Source organism: Dryobates pubescens, chromosome 33 (genome assembly GCF_014839835.1).
Source record: "Dryobates pubescens isolate bDryPub1 chromosome 33, bDryPub1.pri, whole genome shotgun sequence".
NCBI classification, from domain to species: Eukaryota; Metazoa; Chordata; class Aves; order Piciformes; family Picidae; genus Dryobates; species Dryobates pubescens.
The window spans coordinates 9,005,648-9,026,439 of record NC_071644.1 but is presented as its reverse complement, the minus strand read 5'-3'; the positions used below and the strand labels follow the sequence as shown (position 1 = coordinate 9,026,439).

Below are 20,792 nucleotides of genomic sequence, written 5' to 3'. Positions count from 1 at the left end.
AGGCTGGCAGAGGGCTCTGAGCCTTAGCTGCCTCCTCAGCCAGCAGGGAGGATGACTCTCTGGCTTCAGCAAAGTGCTTGGGTCTGTTGCTGCTCAGGTCTTTGGGTTCCAGGTAGGGCCCTGGTAAGAGATGAGACCTGGAGGGTCAGTTGTGACAGCAGGGACAGCACAAGCCCCACTCTGGCTCAGGTGTGGCCTCTGCAGCTGTGCCTCGCTCCACTGCAGATCTGAGTAGCCTGCATGGAAGGAAAGTTTCTCCCTGCCCCTTCTAGCACCTCCTATGCAAAGCCTGCTAGTGCTGGCACCAGAGACAGGGAGAAAGGGACCCCACTCGTGCTGTGAGCTCAGGAGAGGGCTGTGCCATGCTGGGAGGCTCTCATGGCATGCACAGGTCCATGGGGAAGCATCAAGCTCCCTTCCTTTGTCCTCCTTGGGTCCGAACCACGCTGAAAAACACACACACACAAAACCCAGCTCAAAAATGTTCTTCTAGGCAGAAAACATTTTCCTGAGGTGGAGGCCTGAGCCAAAGCTCCATGGCACAAGTTCCTCTGGGTTGCAGAAAGCTTAATGGAGCAGCCTGCAGTTTACATCAGCCCTGCCAAGCTCAGGAGCTGTGAGGCTGCTCTGCAGCTCTGCCCCTACTGAACGTCCCTAGCTGTAGGCATCTGGATGTTGCCCTGCTCAGCTGCTGCTCCCAGAGCTGGCTGGCACCAGGACAGCTCTGTGCTCGCACAGCCTGAGCCAGCCTCTGGGTTGGCAGCACACACTGCAGCTTGTCAGGAATGGGAGCAGCTCTGTCTGCAGCCTGCCTCGCCTCAGAGGCTGTCCAGAGCCTGCTCCGTCAGCCTGGCCCTGGGAGGCTCTCTGGGACGCTGCCTGGGATCCGGGGGTTTATTTTTGCACAGCACTTTCCCAGCCCAGCAGTGGCCTGTGCCAAGCTGTTTCCATCCCTTTCCCCACTCCAGAGCTCTCCTCTCCTGAGTCTCCTCTCCTGAGTCTCCTCTCCTGAATCTCCTCGAGTCTCCTCTCCTGGAGTCTCCTCTCCTGGAGTCTCCTCTCCTGGAGTCTCCTCTCCTGGAGTCTCCTCTCCTGGAGTCTCCTCTCCTGGAGTCTCCTCTCCTGGAGTCTCCTCTCCTGGAGTCTCCTCTCCTGAATCTCCTGGAGTCTCCTCTCCTGGAGTCTCCTCTCCTGAATCTCCTCGAGTCTCCTCTCCTCGAGTCTCCTCTCCTCGAGTCTCCTCTCCTCTCCTCAGCAGGGCTCTGCTCGTGCCCGCACGGAGCTGGGCCGGGAGCCCTGCAGATGCCCGCTGCAGCTGGGCACCAGGGCAGGGCCCAGGCAGCGAGCAGCAGCCGCTGGGGGGTGCTGAGCCCTCTGCCTCTTGCAGGGATAGAGATGGAGATTGTCAACAGCTGCGAGGCCGACAACGGGGGCTGTGCCCACGCCTGCCACCACTCCAGCTCCGGCCCCGCCTGCTCCTGCAGCCTCGGCTACCGGCTGGAGGAGGACCGCAAGAGCTGCGCCGGTAAGGGGCAGAGCTCCCTGCGTGGTGCCCCAGGGCTGAGGGTGCTGCCTGTCAGCTGCTGCCTGTGCCAGCAGGGCAGCAAGGCCAGGAACAGGGCAGCAAGGCCAGGAACAGGGCAGCAAGGCCAGGAGCAGGGCAGGGGCAGAGTGAAGGGAGCTGAGGTGCTGCTCTGCTTGAAGCCCCTCAGGGTGAGGAACGCCGCGACAGGTTGCTCAGGGATGTGGTGGAGGCCACAGCCCCTGGGCACATCCAAGCTCAGGCTTGATAGGGCCCTGAGCAACCTGATCTAGTTGGAGGTGTTCCTGGTGACTGCAGGAAGTTAGAAGCCCTTCAGAGGTCCCTTCCAGCCCCATGCATTCTGATCCTGTGAGGACATCCTCAGACCTCCCCTCAAGACCTACTCAGAAGCTGTTGACTCCAGAACCAAGCAGTTTTGCCTCGCTGAAAGGGTCCTAAGGCAGCATTGGCAGACAGAGACTTGTCTCACAGCAGCCCATGCCCAGGGGGGATGGTGCTCCAAGGGCACCAGCCTGGCTGCCATCTCCCAGGAAGCAGCAGGAAGGAGGGATGAGTGATGTGGAGGAGTCAGTGGCTGCAAGCCAAGCTCAGATCAGCCCCATCCTGTTCCATCGAGGATGTGTTAATGGAGAAGTAAGGCAGAGATCCACCTCCAGCTCTGGGAATGTGGGGCAGGCACTAGAGGTTGCATCAGAGCCCCCTGAGGAGCAAACCCTGAGTCAGGATCCCCCTGTGGTGCTCACTGAGCAGCCTCCGACTGCATCAGCACGGGGAGCAGGAGGAGCTGTGTCCGTGCACCACACTGCCCGGCTGAGCTGCTGGCAGCAAGCTCCCTCCTTGCCAGAGGAGCAGCAGCAGGAGGAGCCCAGCAGCCGGCAGGCAGCTCGCAGCTCCCCAGGGCAATGCCAACCAGCACCCCCGGCCCTGCACAGCTACCCCTGGAGCCGGCCCAAACCCACCCGGGTGCCATCCCGGCAGAGGGCTTGGGCTGGATCTCCAGAGCTCCCTGCCGGGGCCGCCACCTCCCCTGCGCTTTGCTTTCTGCTTAGACATCGACGAATGCGCCAGCGGCGCCCACTGCTGCCGGCAGGACTGCTACAACTACCCCGGGGGCTACGAGTGTGCCTGCCAGGCGGGCTACAGGCTCGGCACGGACGGCTGCGGCTGCGAGGGTGAGCACGGACACCCCCGGGCACGGCTGCCGTCCCCAGCCCGGCAGCACACAGCAGGGGCTCCGCTCCACAGGAAGCTGCCCCCAGCTGTGCCAGGGGCTTTAGGCTGGACGTGAGGAGCAATTTCTTCACGCTGGGGGAGGGGGGGGGTCTCAAGCACTGGAACAGGCTGCCCGGGGCGGTGGTGGAGTCACCATCCCTGGAGGGACTGAAAAGCAGCAGGGATGGGGTTGGGAGCTTGAGGTGAGTGGTTGGGCTTGAGGAGCTGCAGGGTGGAGCTGTCTCCTCCTCAGGAGCTGTTCTCACTACCAGAGCTCTCCCACAGCCTTCCCCGGGTGGAGCCCCAGGCTGGGCCAGCTCTGTCTGCACAGTTAGTGGCAGGTGGGAGCTGACACCCAGCACAGGCTGTTTGGACCCCCAGGGCTCCCTGCATCTCTTGGGCGCTCTCCTGATGCTTCAGTTGTGCTTCATGCAGCTGACAGAGGTGATGCCAGCAGCCAGCTTGCTGACCTGCGGGCCCCATCCTGGGTGGGGGACCCGCTCCCCTTCCTTTTCAGACGTGGATGAGTGCTCCTCAAGCAATGGGGGCTGTGAGCACAGCTGCCAGAACCAGCTGGGCTCCTTCCAGTGTGGCTGCGACATTGGCTACAAGCTGGAGGAGGACCGCAGGAGCTGCGTCCGTGAGTGTGCTGCCTGCCCCTCCCTGCCCCTCTGATTCCATCATCCCGCGGCATAGTCCCTCCCTGGAGGTGCTCAAGGCCAGCTGGGATGGGTGGGAGGTGTCCCTGCCCGCGGTGAGGGGGCTGCCTTCCAACCCAAGCCCTTCCCTGCTTCCCTGGCTGCTTCCCTAGCTCTGGAGGACACGGTGGAGGCCCTGGACGGCCGGCGCCCTCTGATCCGCCCCATCCCCCACGTCGCCATCCTGCGGGATGAGCTGACTCAGCTCTTCGACGACGACTACGAGGAAGAGGAGGGAGAGGTGGAAGCCAGAGGAGAGCACACTCTGTCAGAAAAATTCGGTGGGCATCTGGCAGCCCTGCTGCAAAAGCCTCTGGGTGCCTGGCAGGGAAGCTCACGGAGCCTGCTGGGTGTGTTTGTGCTTGCTGAGCACAGCCACAGCTCCTGCTGGGTCCCTTCCCTGCCCACACAGAGCCCACTCAGGGAACCAACCCCCCCCCGAGGTGCTGAGCAGCCTTGGGGAAAGGCTTTTCACCTGCAGCTCCTCTCGTTGCAGTCTGCCTGGAGCACACCTTTGGTCCTGACTGCAGCCTGACCTGTGGGGACTGCCAGAACGGAGCCCCCTGCGCCGCGGAGGGCACCGGCTGCGACTGCCCCGCGGGCTGGACTGGCATCCTCTGCAACCAGAGTGAGTCAGGCTGCAGGGCAGCCAGAGCAGGCTCTGCCCAGCCCTGGCTGAGCCTCACCTCTCTCTCTGTCTCGCCCCAGCCTGCCCAGAGGGCACCTTCGGGAGGAACTGCAGCCAGAGCTGCGGCTGCCAGAACGGTGGCACCTGCGACCCCGCCACCGGCTCCTGCCGCTGCCCGCCCGGCGTGGCTGGAGAGCTCTGCCAGGATGGTAAGGCCATGGCTCTCCTTCCCGGCCTCGGGGGGCAGTGCTGAGGATCCTTTCCTTCTCTCCACAGCCCTGGGACCTGGTAGGGGGCGGGAGGTGGGAGTGAGGTGGGGGCTGGGGCGCTCTCCCGAGGAAGGAGCGACAGGACAAGAGGAAGCAGCCTCAGGTTGTGCCAGGGGCGGTTCAGGTTGGGCACGAGGAGCAATTTCTTCCCCAAAAGGGTTGTCGAGGCCTGGCTCAAGCTGCCCAGGCTGGTGGTGGAGTCCCCATCCCTGGAGGGGTTTTGAAGCCATGGAGCTGTGATGCTGAGGGCCATGGGCTGCCCTGGCAGCGCTGGCTTCAGCGGGGGGCTCCACGAGCTGAAAGAGTTAAAGTCTGGGGGAGAGAATCTAAAAGCACAGAGGGAGAGTGAGACAATGAGAGACTGAGAGCAGGGGCTGGGACAGCTGGGAGTGATTACTGATGGAGACCCAAGCAGAATGTGAATGGATAACAAGAGAGACCCTGAGCTCTTCCTCGTGGAGGAAGGAGGTGGTTGAGGGCTGGAGGGAACAAACAGGAAGGGAACAAGAAGAAGTGATCTGTTGTGCCAGGGTGTCATGTCCTCTGCTGCTGTCCCAGGGCAGGAGGCACGTGCTGCCTGGTGCTGCCTGCCCTGGTGCTGCCTGCCCTGGTGCTGCCTGCCCTGGTGCTGCCTGCCCTGGTGCTGCCTGTCTGCCTGCCACATGCTTCCAGCGTGGAGCTGCTCAGCACAGCAGGGGAGGAGCAGTGGTTTTACTCCCTCCCCAGTGCAGCTATCACCATTATCCATCACTAGGAATGTCCCCAGGGGGTTGCTGTCTCCCGTGTGACAAAGGTGACTTCCCAGAGCCCTGCAGGGCAGAGCTGTAGCAGGACCAGTGGCACCAGTTCAGGAGCTGGTGGGTGCCCTGGAGACACCTCCTGAGGCTGGGGATGGCAGCAAGCGAGGCCAGGAGTGCTGCAGCAGTCCCCTGTGGAGCTGCTGCAGGGACCTGGTGGCTCTTGGTGTCAGCTCAGTGAGCACAGACCCAGCACATCCCCGCTCAGGAGCCAGCCCCTGCCGAGCTCCAGCCCCCTGCGCCGCCTCCACCTCTGGTACCCTCCAGCTCGGGCTCTGCAGGGTTCTCCTGTGCTCTGCCAGGGGAGAAGCCACAGCCTGGGACTGGCTGCTCCTCCCCCAGACCTCTCTGTGCTTCTAGGGTGCCCCAAAGGCTTTTATGGGAAACAATGCAGGAAGAAGTGCAACTGTGCCAACCGGGGCCGGTGCCACCGCGTCTACGGCGCCTGCCTGTGCGACCCCGGCCTGTACGGACGGTACTGCCACCTGGGTACGGCTGCCCTCACCCCCCCTGCCTGCAGGAGGGCTGGGGAGGGGCTTTGGACAAGGGCTCCTAGGGACAGGAGGAGGGGGAATGGACTGGAGATCCAAGAGGGGAAACAGACGGGAGATGAGGAAGAGATTCTTGGCAGTGAGGGTGGGGAGAGCCTGGCACAGGCTGCCCGGGGAGGCTGTGGTTGCCCTCCCCCTGGAGGTGTTCCAGGCCAGGCTGGATGAGGCCTTGAGCAACCTGGGCTGGTGGGAGGGGTCCCTGCCCAGGGCAGGGGGCTGGAGCTGGGTGGTCTGGGAGGTCCCTTCCAGCCCAACCCGTTCTGTGCCGGTCGGTGATTTTCAGACCCTTCCTCTCTCGCTGCCGTGCTGGGAAGGGCCAAACCCCCTGCACCTTGCCCTGTGCCAGGATGGGTCTCTCGCTGACCAGCCCCTTCCCTCTCCTCCAGCTTGCCCCAAGTGGGCTTTTGGTGCTGGGTGCTCCGAGGAGTGCCAGTGTGAGCAGGAGAACACCCGGGACTGTGACAAGAGGGACGGCTCCTGCCGCTGCAAGCCTGGCTACCGCGGCCAGCGCTGCCAGCTCCGTGAGTGCCCGCGGGCTGCCGGGGAGCAGCCTCCTCCCTCCCTCCCGCAGCCTCCTCCCTCCCTCCCTCGTTCTCCCAGAGGAAGGCTCAGCTCCCTTCCCTCCCGAGGGCCTCAGCTCTTGTTGGGGCCCGGATCAGACCTCGCTGCCAGCCGCAGCACCTGGCTGTGCCGGCGGCGGAGCTCACCCAGCCTCCCGCCCCCCGCAGTGCCACCGCTGGGGCCGGGGGCTGCCCCCTGCCCCAGGGGCAGCTGACTGATGCCAGGTGTTCTCTCTCTGTGGCTGTCACCAGGCTGTGAGCTTGGGCACTACGGGGATGGCTGCAAGCAGAAGTGCAGCTGCTCTGCAGAGGTGCCCTGTGACCACGTCACCGGAGAGTGCAGGACAGAGTGTCCCCCAGGCTTCCACGGGGACAGCTGTGACCAAGGTGAGCAGCCCTGCCCCCAGCCTGCCCCGAGCTCCCACACAGACCTGTTCTGCACAGAACAGCCTCCAGCACTCCTCCTGTGCTCTCTGACCCCCAAGCCCTGAGCTGATCTGGTGAGGGAAGGACACAGGAGGTGCTCGTGGAGGCCTCTGTGAAACCCTCCGGGCAGGGCAGCAGGAATGGTCCTGCAGGTTAGGCTCACTCAGGGAAGGGGACCAAGGTCTCCCTCTGGCCCACCCCTTGGCATCTCTGCCTTGTAGCTGGAGGTGGTGGCTCTCAAGTTGTCTCCTCCAGCCCTTTGATGGCCTCTGGCTGCCAGGCACTCGGTGTCCAGCAGGACACTGTCACATCTCTGCTCTGTGGGACTCTGCTTGGGCTTCAGGGGGAAAAGGAGATGTTGGATTTCATCCAGCCCTGGGTGCACTCTGCTGCCTCTGGATGAGCTGCTCTGCTCCTCACAGAGTGTGCCAGGTGACAGCAGGGCATGGCACTGCCCAGCTCTGAGAGCAGTGTGGCACCCAGGCTCCGAGGCTGCAGATGCTCAGGGTCCTGGGTGGTGGTGGGGGGCAGGGGGGCAGGGGGCTTGGCTTGCTTCAAGCAAAGGTGGTTGGAGTGCAGCTGAAGGCAGTGACTCACTGGCACGAGCTGCTGACTCCAGAACATGAGCACAGCCCTGGGAAAGGCAGAACTTCCACCAGCCTTGGAGCTGGGAAGCCAACCTCCCCCTCTTGCGAGGTTGTCCTCTCCTGAATCACACTTCAGCTGCTGGGAGCCAGCAGGAAAGGCTTAGCTTTGGGCTCCTGGAGTCCACCCTTCAGGCAGGGCTCGTGGTGCCCAGCAGCTGAAGCTGGGCTCAAGCATCCTGGGGCTTTCTGCACTCCCTGAAGCAGACCCCAGCATTCCATCCCCACCCAGCCCAGCACTGCAGCTCCCAGCACATCATCTCCTTGCCCAGCACCAGGGCTGGGGGGACCAAGCTGGTCTGGGGGTCGGGACAAGGGCTGCAGCTGGTCACAAGGAGTGCTGGAGCCAGCCTGTGCCTGCAGAGCTCCCAGGTGCTGAGGGGAGCAGCTTCTGCAAGGCTTGTGCAGGGCTCCTGGTGGCCCTGGAGCCAGCCAGCCAGGGCTGCTGCTGTCCCCAGAGCCCCGGGGGCGGGGGGCTTGGGCCGGGGTATTTTTAAAGAGCCTAAGAAAGGAGCTGAAGCCTGGAGGGGGAGGGACAGGAAATAACACAAATATTTGCATAGAAATAGTAGGCCCTTGGCTGCTGTCCGGGCTGGAAATGATTAAAGGGTGAAGACAAACATCTGCCATCAATTAGCAGGGGGGGGGAACAACAAAACCTCCACTGTGTGCTTGGAATCCCTGCTCTGCCCCTCCTGGGCGCCGCTGCCTGCCCGAGCCCTGCAGCCGGTGGCCAAAGGGGGCTGCGAGCCCTCAGCACCACAGCTTTGAGACCCCCCCAGGGAGGGGAACTCCACCACTGCCCCAGGCAGCCTGGGCCAGGCCTTGGCAACCCTTTTGGGGAAGAAATTGCTCCTCATGGCCAACCTGAACCTCCCCTGGAGCAAGCTGAGGCCGTTTCCTTTTGTCCTGCCACTTGTTACCTGGGAGGAGAGACCACCCCCCACCACCCCCCCCCCCCGGCGCCAGCCTGCTGTCAGGGAGCTGTAGGGAGCCAGAAGGTCTCCCCTCAGCCTCCTTTGCCCTGGACTCACCAACCCCAGGTCCCTCAGCTGCTCCTCACCAGCCCTGTCCTGAGGGCTCGGGGTGCAGGGTGAGAGGCAATGGATTGGAGCTGGAGCAGGGCAGGGTTAGGTTGGACAGGAGGAGGAAGCTCTGTGCAGTGGTGAGACTCTGGCACAGGCTGCCCAGGGAGGTGCTTGGGGCTCCATCCCTGGGGACATTCAGGATGAGACTGAGAGTGGCCCTGGGCAGCCTGCTCCAGCTGGAGCAGCCCCTGCTGAGGGGTGGAGAGGGTGACCTCGGAGGGGCCCTCCCAGCCCCATGCACTCCGTGGCTGTGAGCTCTCTCCCTGCTGTTTCGGTGCAGAGTGCCCCCGGGGGACGTTTGGGGCAGGCTGCCAGGGGTCCTGCCTCTGCGGAGGAGCCTCCTGCGACCCTGTCAGTGGCCACTGCCTCTGCCCAGCCGGCTGGACCGGACACGACTGCGGCCAAGGTGAGCAGGCAGCAGCAGCAGCTCCGGGGCTGAGGTGGGGAGGGAGGTGCAGAGCTGACCTCGTTTGGCCAATGCTGAGCCCTTGGCTTCCCAGCTGCAGCTCAGAGCAGGTCTGGGGCTGTCTGGGGCTGTCTGGGGCTCGGGCAGCAGCCCTGAAGAGCCTTTGCCAGCAGCAGCATCTCCTAGCAAGGAGACCTTGCAGGTGCCCTCGCTGCAGATCCAGAATGGACACAGCAGGGCTGGAGCGAGCCCAGAGAGCCCTCCCAGGCTCCAAGGCTGCTTACCAAACACTCCAGGAGATGGCCACTTGTTGCCAAACAAGAGCCCGGGGGGTGCCAAAGCAATGGCACCGAGGAGAAAGGGACCCCGGGGCCGTGCACCAGGAGGCTGATGCTTGCCTCTTAGCAGCTCCTGATGGCCTCTCTCTCTCTTTGCCCCCCTCCAGCTTGCCCTGAGGGTCGCTGGGGCCTGGGCTGCCAGGAGATCTGCCCTGAGTGTCTGAACAATGGCAGCTGTGACCCTGCCACGGGATCCTGCCGCTGCCCCCCCGGCTACACCGGGCACCGCTGCCAGGAGGGTGAGTGCTGCCCGTGGGGCCTGGAGGGGCCCTGGCTGCCTCCAGCTGGAAGGGGGCTCCTTGGCTCGCCCTGGAGCACCCAGCTCTAGCCAGAGGAGCACCCAGCTCCGGGCCAGGCACCACGGGGCAGGGCTCTGTTGCCTCAGATGCTGAAGCATGGGCTGGGTCCTTCCCTTCCAGCCCCCCTGGCCCTGTCTGCACAGTGCCAACCTCTACACCACAGGAGGGGAGGGAGAACCCTGAGTCCCACACCCCATCCAGCTGGGGGCTGAGCCCCCCACACCTGGCCGAGGAGCACTGGTGGCTCTGCAGGAGGATGCTGTGGTCCCTGCTGGGAGGGAAGCTGAGGCTGTGGTGGCAGAGCAGCCACCTGCAGCCTGCCCTCTCTGTGTTGCAGTGTGCCCTGAGGGCTGGTTCGGGCCAGGCTGCCAGCTGAGCTGCCACTGTGGCAACGAGGGACACTGCCACCCTGTGACGGGGACCTGCAGCTGTGCACCAGGCTGGACAGGCCACAACTGCCAGAGAGGTACCCGGTGGGCACTGCCCACCCCCCGCGGGAGGCACCAGGGGGCACTGCCCACCCCCCCCCCCCCCCCCCCCGGGAGGCGCTCACAGCCCCACCGCGGGTGCCGAGCACCTCCAGCCTCGCTTATCCCCCTGCCCAAGGGAGCAGTTGGGATCGATGCCAACAGCCCCCCGGGGGGTCCCAGCGTGCTGAAGGCTGGAAGGAGCCTCCGGAGCCCACCCGGTGCAGCCCCTCGGGGCGGCAGCGCCCGGGCGGGGCTGGAAGCTCCGCAGCCTCCCTGCGCAGCCCGCAGCGGGGCTCAGCACCCTGGCGGCAGCCGGCGGGGCCGTGCCCGCAGCTCCGCCCGCGGGGCGCCGCTCAGGGTCCCTCCTCTGTGTCTCTCAGCCTGCGACGCAGGGCGCTGGGGCCCGGACTGCGCTCTGCGCTGCAACTGCAGCAACGGCGACGGCAGCTGCAGCGCCGACACCGGACGGTGCCTCTGCGAGCCGGGCTACGGCGGCAGCCGCTGCCAGCACAGTGAGTGCTGCCCTGCCCTGCCCTGCTCTGCCAGCCCTGCTCTGCCAGCCCTGCCTACCTGTTCAGGCTGCCCTGCCAGCTGTGCCAGCCCTGCCAGCTGTGCCAGCCCTGCCTGCTTTGCCAGCCCTGCCAGCCCTGCCTGCTCTGCCAGCCCTTACTGCTGTGCCAGCCCTGCCCTGCCTGCCCAGGCTGTCCTGGTCGCTCTGCTCACCTCTGAACCAGGAGGCACAGAGCTGGATTCCAGGAGGAAGGAATTGCCCAGGAGGGTCCTGCTGTGCCCTGCAGAGGCAGCACGAGGTGCCAGCAGTCCACACTTTTCCTTGGTTCAGTCAGGGACATTCTGTGCCCTGCGTGTGGCCGGTGCCACCCTGTCCCTGGGGGGTTGGGTGGCATGAGAGCACATCTGGCAGGGGCAGGGCAGAGCCTGCTGGGCATGCCAGGGAAGCAGCTGCCCAGCTGCTGCTGTTTCCAGTCATGGCCTTCGTGTAGCCCCCTGGGGCTGCCAGGCAGGGCCAGGCAGGGCCAGGCAGTGCCAGGCAGTGCCAGGCAGGGCCAGGCTCCTCATGCTGCTTTGCTCCTGCTTGCAGAGTGCCCAGCAGGGTGGTTTGGGCCAGGCTGCCAGCACCAGTGCCAGTGTGACCACGGAGCTGCCTGTGACCATGTCAGTGGTGCCTGTACCTGCAGCCCAGGCTGGAGGGGAACCTTCTGTGAGCTGCGTGAGTAGCCCTGGCCGGGCACCCAGCGCTGCCAGGGGCTGCTGGCCAGCAGGCTCGCTGCTCCCTGGCTGCCTTTGCTGTCCCAGCAACCAGAATCCCTGGGGATGCAGATGGAGCAAGCTGCCTGTCTGCAGCTCTGGGTTTAATTTGGAGGGAAAAAGGCCTAGGGGAACAACAGCAAGAGGCTAAGCAAGGGTGGAGCAGGGGGCAGTGCCCCGCTGCCTCGGCCACCCGTGTGGGCACGCACATTGCAGCCCCTCCAAGGGGTCCCTGGGAGCAGGCTTCAGCCTGCTTGGTCTCTTGGTGGTGTACAGCCCCAAGGGCATCGCTCCTCTGAGCTACCACAGCTTGGTTCTGCACCCTGAGTGTCCATGGGGGACTGGCACCCGAGGCTCTGCTGCCCTGCCAGGGGCAGAGCCGTTGGCAGGTGCCCGGCACCCCGGCGTGGCATTGCCTCAGCAGAAGAGGCCACCAAGGGGCATCTGAGCTGTGCTGGGACGTTCCCAGCACTCTCTGGGGACTGCTCCTTTGTTTCCCACAGCCTGCCCTGAGGGATTCTATGGCCTGGAGTGCCAGCAGGCCTGCCCCTGCCTCAACGGTGCCCGCTGCGACCACGTCACCGGCCAGTGCCACTGCGCCCCCGGCTGGGAAGGGCCCCACTGTGCCCAGGGTGGGTGGCACTGCAGCTGGGCACCCCCCTGCTGGGGCTGGGGTGGGACAGGATGGGATGGGGTGGGACAAGTTGGAGTGGGGATGGGATGGGATGGAGTGGGAGAAGTTGGAGTGGGATGGGACGGGATGAAGCCATGCAGGATGGGATGGGATGGGATGAAGCCATGCAGGATGGGATGGGATGGGATGGGATGGGATGAAGCCATGCAGGATGGGATGGGATGGGATGGGATGAAGCCATGCAGGATGGGATGGGATGGGATGGGACGGGATGAAGCCATGCAGGATGGGATGGGATGGGATGGGGTGGGATGAAGCCATGCAGGATGGGATGGGATGGGATGAAGCCATGCAGGATGGGATGGGATGGTGCCATGAGGCACTCCAGAGCCTTCACCACCCCCTGCTCTGCCAGGCAGCACAGGCCAGGCTTAGGAGCCTGTTCCCCACCTGTGGGTTCCTGGGCTGGGAGCTCCTTCAGTGCAGCAGAGAAGCGTTTGGGCTTGGAGAGGGCCCAGGGGGGCTCTGGCTGAGCACCTTGCTGCTGATTGTGTTGAGGGCAGCCAGCAAACCAGCTCCTGGCAGAGCAGATGGTGCTGAGGACCCCAACAGTGCTGCTGTTTGGCTGCCAGCCCCCTGCCCCACAGCACCATCTCCCCACCCTCCCCCAGCTGCCCACCAGCCTTGGTTCCTCTGCCAGCCTTGGGGTGGCTGGCAGGAGTCTGGCCCCAGGCCTGCCCCCTAACTGTGCTGCTTCTGCTCCCACCAAGCCTGCCAGGGGGGCAGCTATGGCCAGAACTGCAGCCAGAGGTGCAGCTGCTTCAACAATGCCACCTGCAGCCACGTCAGTGGCCACTGCCTGTGTGCAGCTGGCTGGATGGGACCCACCTGCCAGCAAGGTAACAGCCCCCAGCCCCCCTCCTCAGCCCTGCCTGCTGCTCCCCCTGCCAGCACCCCTCCAGAGTGCCCTTGCTGGGAGCTTTCTCTGGAGCAGCAGAGCAGCAGGGCCAGGCTGCAGCAGCTCCTGACTGGCTCTCAGAGAGAAGCCAAGGGGCTGCCTTCCCCAGAGCAGCAGCAGCTGCACTGCCTTGCGCTGTGCTAGCAGCACACTGAGCCACAGCCTGGCCCTGCACCACGTGGGGCACTTGGGCACCAGGCCAGGGACGCCTCCTGGCACAGCTCCCTGGGGCTGTGCACACGAGAGCACTTCCCCAGTGCTCAGCTGGCTGTCTCCCCTGCCGAGCACCGAGGATGTCCTGCAGCTCAGGACTGAGCAGTTGGCTGCCAGCTGGGAAGGTCTCCTGCCTGCTGCCCTCCAACCTCTCCCCTTTTGTGGGTTTGCCCAACTCCCCCATGGGCACCAAACCCTGGCCCCAGGTGCCATGGCCACAGGTTTCTGGAACCCCTCCAGGGCTCCACCACCCCCCTGGGCAGCCTGTGCCAGCCCCTGACCACTCCTGCAGCAAAGACATTTTGCCTCCTCTCCAACCCAGCCCTCCCCTGGCAGCTTCAGGCCACTTCCTCTCCTTCCATCCCTTGTTACTAGGGAGAAGAGACCCCAACCCCCTCCTCACTCTGACCTCAGGGAGCTGAGGTCTCTCCTCAGCCTCCTCTTCTGCAGGCTGCAGACCCCCAGCTGCTCCTCACCAGCTCTCTTCTCCAGACCCTTCCCCAGCTTCCTTTCCCTGTCCTCTCCCTGCCCCTCCTTGCGGTGCTGGCTTTGTGTCCCCCTGGCTGCCCACCCCTGGCTGCCACCCCTGGCTGCCACCCCTGGCTGCAGCAGGCCCCCAGGGCTGTGCCAGCTGCCCCCAGAGCTGTGTCCTGCTGGAGCTCTCTGCTGTGCTTCCCCTGCAGCGTGCCCAGAGGGGCTCTATGGGCAGGGCTGTGCCCAGCAGTGCCTCTGCCAGAACGGTGCCACCTGCGACCCTGCCACGGGGCACTGTGCCTGTGCCCAGGGCTGGAGGGGGCTGGCCTGCGAGCTGGGTGAGTGCCACTCTGCTGGCAGCACTGCCAAGGGGCTCTGCACAGCCCTCTCCCTCCCGGGGCTTGTTCTCCTCCTCCGGAGGCTGGGGGTGCTGGGGGAGGGGTCCCTGCCGGGGGCGTGAGGGGAGGGGGCTCCTGGGGTGGTGGCTGGGGGTGCCTCCAGCTGAGGGACCTGGGGGTGGGCAGCCTGGGGGACAAGAGGCTGAGGGCAGAGCTCTGGCTCTCTGCAGCTCCCTGCGGGGAGGCTGCAGCCGGGTGGGGGTTTGGCTCTTGTCCCAGGGCGCCAAGGGCAGGAGGAGGGGAAATGGCCTCAGGCTGCCCCGGGGCAGGCTCAGCTTGGCCATGGGGAACAACTGCTGCTCCCTGAGGGCTGCCCAGGGCAGGGGTGCAGCCCCCATGCCTGGAGGGGCTTCCAAGCTGGGGTGCCCTGGGTGAGGGGTGCCTGGGTGGGGGGTGCCCGGGCAGGGGTTGCCCAGGCAGGGTGGTGCCCGGGCAGGGCAGGGCTCATGGCTGGACTCCATCATCTGGGAGGTCTCTTCTCACCACCTCCATGCTTTGGTTCCTTGCTCCTGCCAGCCTGTGCCCAGGGCCAGCACGGAGCAGACTGCCAGCAGCGCTGTGAGTGCCACCACGGGGGGCTCTGTGACCCCCGGCACGGCCGCTGCCTGTGCCAGCCGGGCTGGACCGGAGAGAAGTGCCAGAGCCGTAAGTGGGGCCCCGGGGCCTGAGCTGGGCACTGCAGCAGCTGCCTGGGGGGGTCTGGGGGGCTTCAGGGAGAGCTCACAGGTGCCAGAGCTGGGGCTGCCTGCCCTGGTGGTGCCCAGCTGCCTGCCCTGGTGGTGCCCAGCTGCCTGCCCTTGTGGTGCCCAGCTGCCTGCTTTCCCAGGGGGCAGGGCAGGGCCTGCAGGGGCACCGGCAGCTTCCCTCTGCTCCCCCCTGGTCCTGCCCCTGGGTGCCTGGCTCGGGCCTGGGCCCAGCTGGCACTCAGCAGGCTGCTGCTGCCCTGCTCTCTGCTGGCAGCACAGCCTGCTGCTCCCCTTGCCATCGGCAGGTGTGCAGGAGGCTGCTGCCCTGCTGCCAGCAGCACCACCGAGCGCTGGCACAGCCAGAGGAGATCCCTCCCAGGGTCCTGGCTCCTCAGGCTGGCACAGCCCTCAGAGGCCGGGCAAGAGGCACATCCTGGTGCAAGTCAGGGGCAGTCTGGCAGGGGGGAGCTGCCCCTCTGCAGCTGTTTCTGCCACCAGCCACATCCCAGCGCTCTCAGGCTCCCTGGGAACATCTCTGCTTGGCTGGCAGCCCAGCCCTGGCACGGGCTCCAGCCTTGGCACGGGACCCAGGCTTGGCACAGGCTCCAGGCTTGGCACAGGCTCCAGGCTTGGCACAGGGTCCAGCCTGCAGCTCACCTCCTGGCCGAGGACAAGCAGATGGAGTCTGCTGCACCCTCAGGCCTGGCATCCCCCTACAGCCCCAAACCTCACCACAGCTGAGGGCACCAGCCTGGCCCTGGCATGGCCAAGCAAGGTTGTGCCTGCAGCCTGTGCCAGGCAGGGGGGGGTGCTGTGCCTGCCCTGCTGGTTCCTGCCCGGGTCAGGCCCCTCTGCAGTCCAGGCCCTTCTGTGCCAGAGGGCGCAGCAGAACCAAGCATCTGCTGCTGTGCCCCCGGGGCCCTGGCACTGGCACTCACTGAGCGGTGCCAGCAGCAGCACTGCCAAAGGCAGGAGCAGAGAGACCTCCCCCTGAGTGCCCAGCAGTGCCCTGAGCAGCTCTGACTGCTGCTGGGCAGCAGGTGGCACTGGGCAGGCGTTCAGGGCTGGCCCTGCCAGGGTTTCCCACGCCACCTGTGCCATGGGGTGAGAGAGGGGCTGCAGCCCCCTGCTGCCAGGCTGGGGCTGCCCATCACCAAACCAGGGGCAGGAGGGGGTGCTGGCTCTGGGCACATTGCCTGCCCGAGGGCAATGCCCCCAGGAGCTGGCAGAGGCCTCCAGTCCCATCCCCACCCTGGCAGGGGCGGCAGGGGCAGGAATGAAGCAGGGCCCCCTCAGCCCCGGGGTGTAACTCCTGCCCTCTCCTGCCCTCTCCTGCCCTGGCATCCCTGCAGCCTGCCCAGAAGGGCTGTTTGGAGCAGGCTGTGAGCAGCACTGTGACTGTGGGCACAACGTCTCCTGCCACCACCTCACTGGCACCTGCGACTGCCCCCCCGGCCGGAGGGGCCGGCGCTGCGAGAAGGGTGAGACGGCCCCGGGGGGCACAGAGCACCCCGGGGGGGGCACAGAGCACCCCGGGGGGGCACAGAGCATCCCAGCACCTGGGGGGGGGGCACAGAGCATCCCAGCACCGGGGGGGGGCACAGAGCATCCCTTGGAGGGGGGCACAGAGCATCCCTTGGGGGGGGGCACAGAGCATCCCATCCCTTGGTGGGAGGTCCAGCATCCCTGCTCAGGGGACCCCGGGCTCCCTCCAGAGCCGTGGAGGGAGGAGAGCTTTGATTTGTTTTCAGAGGGAGCTGCGGGGAGGGGCTGGGAGGAGCTGCAGGGTTCCCAGCCTGCCCGGGGAGAGGCTCCGGGGTCGCTGCGACGACACAGAGGGCGCTGAGCCGGCTCAGCACCACGGGCAGTGACAGCAGCCTGCGGGCCGGCTGGGACCCCGACAGCTCCCTGCTTGCTTCCCCACAGCCTGCCTGCCAGGCTCCTTCGGCAAGAACTGCGCCGGTCGCTGCGCCTGTCCGCAGGGGGTGCCCTGCCACCATGCCAGCGGCCGCTGCGGCTGCCCGCCCGGCTCCACCGGCCCCGCCTGCGAGCAGGGTAGGAAGCGGGAACCTCCCCGGGCAGAGCTGCTGGCGGCGGGAAGGGTCAGGCAGCCGCTGCCGAAAATAGAGAGGTGGGGGAGGAAACAACCCCCAGAGCAGCCAGGCCGGCAGGGAGCTGTGCCAGGGGGCAAGCTCGGGCGCTGGCACCGGCTGCGTGCCCGCAGGGCACAGGGAGTCAAGAGGGACAGCGGAGCTCTGGATCCATCCTGGGCAGCAGCAGTAAATCAGGGTGGAAATGAGCTCCTGTGGGCATGAGCCAAGGGCCATGTGGGCACATTCCTCACCCAGAGCACAGGGGCCTGCTGCCTGTGGGCATGGGAGCCTGGGGGGCTCCTGGGGAGGGCTGGGTGGCCAAGGGCAGCTGATGCCCCCCAGGGTCTCAGCTTTCTTCTCAGTCCAAGACTTTCCTGGCATCCAGGATCCCTGCCTGGGTGGATCTCTGCTTGCTGGGGGGCAGAGAACTTCCACTGCCCCAAACCCTCTGCCCTGGCATGGGAGTTGGTCTCTGGAGTCCCTCCCAGCCCTCACTGCTCTGGATCCCATGCCAAGGCCTCCTCAAGCCTGGCTTTGAGCAGTGAGGAGGAGAGGGTCCAGCAGGGGGGGGTGGGACAGCTGCTGCCAGGGGACCCTGAGCCACCTCGGTGCCCTCTCTCCCGACAGCCTGCCCGCCGGGCACCTTTGGCCAGGGCTGTGCTCACATCTGCCAGTGTGCTGGAGCCACCCAGGAGTGCCACCCTGTCACTGGGCAGTGCATCTGTGCCCCTGGCTTCCACGGCCCCACCTGCCAGCTGGGTGAGTGCTCTGCCCTTCCGTGGCCCTCCGCGGGCGGCGTGGGGCCGGCGCAGAGCCGCGGCCGTGGGGCTGGGCTGGCTGCTGGAGCCCAGGCCTTGATGGCTTCTTCCTTGCCGTGGTTGCCTCTGTCCTCAGCAGCCTGGCTGAGGACTTTTCTCGAGCTGTTCCTAAGCCCTGGGCAGCTCCCACAGCTCAGGAGCTGGGGCCGGCCGGGCAAGTGCTGTCCTGCTCCCCTGCCCAGCCCGGCGCCGCGCACGGGCGAGAGGCTCTGACCGCCCAGCGGCTCCCAGGCAGTAATCAGTGAGTAGGAGCTGCTGTGAGCAAGGCAGCAGCCCCTCTGGGCTGGGGCTGGGGCTCCTTCCCGTTCTCCTTTTGGCCTGTGGGGTATTTACCAAGGACAGCAGCAGCAGAGAGCTCCGGGCTGGCCGAGCTGCTGCTTCGCCACCAGCCTGCCCCGAGGAGCTGCCTGGGGCTGCCCTCGGCTCCTGCGGAGCTGCCTCCGGGGCTGCCTTCCCTCGGCTCCTGGGGAGCTGCCTCCGGGGCTGCCCTCCCTCGGCTCCTGCGGAGCTGCCTCCGGGGCTGCCCTCCCTCGGCTCCTGCGGAGCTGCCTCCGGGGCTGCCTTCCCTCGGCTCCTGGGGAGCTGCCTCCGGGGCTGCCCTCCCTCGGCTCCTGCGGAGCTGCCTCCGGGGCTGCCCTCCCTCGGCTCCTGCGGAGCTGCCTCCGGGGCTGCCCTCCCTCGGCTCCTGCGGAGCTGCCTCCGGGGCTGCCTTCCCTCGGCTCCTGCGGAGCTGCCTCCGGGGCTGCCTTCCCTCGGCTCCTGCGGAGCTGCCTCCGGGGCTGCCCTCCCTCGGCTCCTGCGGAGCTGCCTCCGGGGCTGCCCTCCCTCGGCTCCTGCGGAGCTGCCTCCGGGGCTGCCCTCCCTCGGCTCCTGCGGAGCTGCCAATGCCTTGGGGCTGCTGTTGTGTTCCTGCCCCCTCCTGCCCCCCAGTGTGTGCTGCAGGGTGGGCAGAGAGCCCTCAGCAGGGCTTGCAGGAGCTTGTGGTGGCCACAAGCAGCTGGTGGAAGGGAGGTGTGTGTGGGCTGCCCCCCTTGGCACTCTTTGGCGCAGCGCTGCGTGGGTGTCAAACCCACTGCCTGGCACAGGCCCTCTGCCAGCAGAGCTGGCACCTTCCCCTCTGGTGGCTGGGCTGGAGGGGGCCACGTGCTGGGGGTTCCCAGGCCGTTCTGATGGCTCCAGGCTCAGTGTCTCTCTCTGCCCACAGAGTGCTCCCCTGGGTGGTATGGCAGGGACTGCCAGAGGCCATGCCAGTGCAGGAATGGAGGCCTGTGTGACCCTGCCACGGGCACCTGCCGCTGCCCTGCTGGCTACATCGGTGCTGACTGCAGTGTGGGTGAGTGCTGGGCAGCTGGGGGCACAGCAGCTGCCAGGAGTGCCCTCAGGAGGGGCACACAGCCAGGTTGCTGACCCTGGGGTGGTTACAGTGCCCACCTCCTGCACTGGGCCACCAGCAGAAGCCTTCCCTGGCTCTCTTCCCTCCCTGCACTGCCAGTGATGGCCTCCCTGCTTCAGCTGGCAGTGCCAGCCTCGCTGTGGGAGCCTGCAGCTGAGCTCCTTTGCTGCCCCTCTTCACCAGGCAAACTTTTCCCTGCCCCATTTGTTTCATGCCAGGAAGATGCCAGGCTGGGAGGGGTCTGCCACATCAGCCCTGGGGACCTGCAAGAAAGCTGGGCACAGAGTTTGGAGCTGCTGTGATAGGCCAGAGGGGAATGGTTTGAGCTCAGGGAGATTCAGACTGGAGAGAGGGGAGAACCTTCTCATGCTGGGTGGGGAGAGCCTGGCCTGGGTTGCCCAGAGAGGTTGGCACTGCCCCAGGGCTGGCACCGTCCCAGCTCAGGTTGGTTGGGGCTGTGAGCAGCCTGCTCTGCTTGGGGCTGTCCCTGCTGGCTGCAGGGGGTTGGTCTGGATGAGCTCTGAAGGTTCCTTCCCACCCCCCACAGCCTGGGACTCTGTAACCCCCTCCCCACCGCTGCCCTGCTGGCTCCCTGCTGGCAAAGCTTCACTGCTGCAGCAGGAGGATGCCCAAAGCTCACTTCTGGCCCTGCTGGCACCAGCACCAGGGCTGGGCACTCCTCCAGCCTCCCCCTTGCTCTGCTCTGTGCCCCTGGGAGCTCCTCTCCAGCCCTCTGGCACGGGCAAGGCAGCTCAGGCTCTGTTCCCCTGCAGAGTGCCCTGCTGGGCGCTACGGCGAGGGCTGTGCCAGGCTGTGCCCCTGCGGGGAAGGTGCCACCTGCCACCCTGCCACGGGAGACTGTGTCTGCCCCCCAGGAAGGACTGGTCCCACCTGCCAGCAAGGTAAATGTGCCCTGCAGGGTCCTGCATCAGGACAAGAGGGTGCTGTAGGCAGGGGGGCTGGAAAAGGGGACCCGAGGTCCTTGCCCCAAGTGCTCTGCCTGTGCTTGGGCACTGCTGCCTGCACCATGCCATGGGCCCTGTGCCCACTGCCACCTCTCCTTGTCCCACAGCCTGTGAGAAGCACCAGTATGGGGTGGGCTGCCAGCAGACCTGCTCCTGCCACCATGGGGGGCTGTGTGATGCAGCTGATGGCTCCTGTTCGTGCCCCCCTGGCTGGATGGGCACAGCCTGCGAGTTAGGTAAGCCCAGCCTGGGCACCTGGGCCTGCCCCAGCCCAGTACCCGTGGGGCCCACTCAGCCTGCTCCACACTGGGTCCAGTTGCTGCTACCCTGCCCTGTGAGGGGCAGGAGCAGGGCCAGGGCTGGCTCTGCAGCCTCAGAGCAGCTGCTCCATGGCATCTCCCCTGCAGGATGCCCCCCGGGAAGGTTCGGTGCCAACTGCCAGCTGCCCTGTGCCTGCCTGCACAACGCCACCTGTGACCCAGGGACAGGAGCCTGCCACTGCCCCAAGGGCCACTATGGTGCCCTCTGTGAGCACAGTGAGTTGTGGCAGCAGCAACACCTTGGGGCTGGGGGGAGGGCTGGGCCCCAGGGCCCCCCGCAGGGGGCAGAGCCACAGGGCAGTGACCTGCTGCAGCCACGCTCACGGCCGTGGGCACCAGCAGGCTCTGCTCTCCCTGCTGCTCACAGGGAGCCCTTCCCAGCTGGCACAGAAGGCAGCAAACCAGAGGGGTTTGGGTTGGAAAAGACCTTTCAGGTCCTGGAGTCCAACCCTTACCCCAGCACTGCCAGGGACCTCCACCCCATGGCCCTCAGCACCATGGCTTTGAAACCCCTGCAGGCAGCCTGGCCCTGGGCAGCCTGGGCCAGGCTTGGACAATGCTTTGGGGGCAGAACTTGTCCAACCTCAACCTCCCCTGGTGCAGCTTGAGGTCCTTTTCTCTTGCCCTGTTCCTTGTGGGAAGATC

At 66.1% G+C, this 20,792-nt stretch overlaps 1 protein-coding gene across 1 annotated transcript in view; it reads left to right on the top strand.

The window, feature by feature from the left end:
- The window catches only part of MEGF6 (multiple EGF like domains 6), a 68,574-nt gene that overhangs the window by 44,130 nt on the left and 3,652 nt on the right, over positions 1 to 20,792 (top strand). The window contains exons 8-32 of the mRNA XM_054175698.1: positions 1,388 to 1,525; positions 2,593 to 2,715; positions 3,273 to 3,395; positions 3,567 to 3,734; positions 3,950 to 4,081; positions 4,162 to 4,290; positions 5,508 to 5,636; positions 6,085 to 6,219; positions 6,511 to 6,645; positions 8,697 to 8,822; positions 9,268 to 9,399; positions 9,797 to 9,925; positions 10,310 to 10,441; positions 11,029 to 11,157; positions 11,699 to 11,827; positions 12,600 to 12,728; positions 13,684 to 13,812; positions 14,389 to 14,517; positions 15,911 to 16,039; positions 16,485 to 16,613; positions 17,279 to 17,410; positions 18,674 to 18,802; positions 19,636 to 19,764; positions 19,935 to 20,063; positions 20,235 to 20,363. Coding sequence (XP_054031673.1) covers positions 1,388 to 1,525; positions 2,593 to 2,715; positions 3,273 to 3,395; positions 3,567 to 3,734; positions 3,950 to 4,081; positions 4,162 to 4,290; positions 5,508 to 5,636; positions 6,085 to 6,219; positions 6,511 to 6,645; positions 8,697 to 8,822; positions 9,268 to 9,399; positions 9,797 to 9,925; positions 10,310 to 10,441; positions 11,029 to 11,157; positions 11,699 to 11,827; positions 12,600 to 12,728; positions 13,684 to 13,812; positions 14,389 to 14,517; positions 15,911 to 16,039; positions 16,485 to 16,613; positions 17,279 to 17,410; positions 18,674 to 18,802; positions 19,636 to 19,764; positions 19,935 to 20,063; positions 20,235 to 20,363 — 3,282 coding nt within the window. The remainder of the gene's footprint in view (positions 1 to 1,387; positions 1,526 to 2,592; positions 2,716 to 3,272; positions 3,396 to 3,566; positions 3,735 to 3,949; positions 4,082 to 4,161; positions 4,291 to 5,507; positions 5,637 to 6,084; positions 6,220 to 6,510; positions 6,646 to 8,696; positions 8,823 to 9,267; positions 9,400 to 9,796; positions 9,926 to 10,309; positions 10,442 to 11,028; positions 11,158 to 11,698; positions 11,828 to 12,599; positions 12,729 to 13,683; positions 13,813 to 14,388; positions 14,518 to 15,910; positions 16,040 to 16,484; positions 16,614 to 17,278; positions 17,411 to 18,673; positions 18,803 to 19,635; positions 19,765 to 19,934; positions 20,064 to 20,234; positions 20,364 to 20,792) is intronic.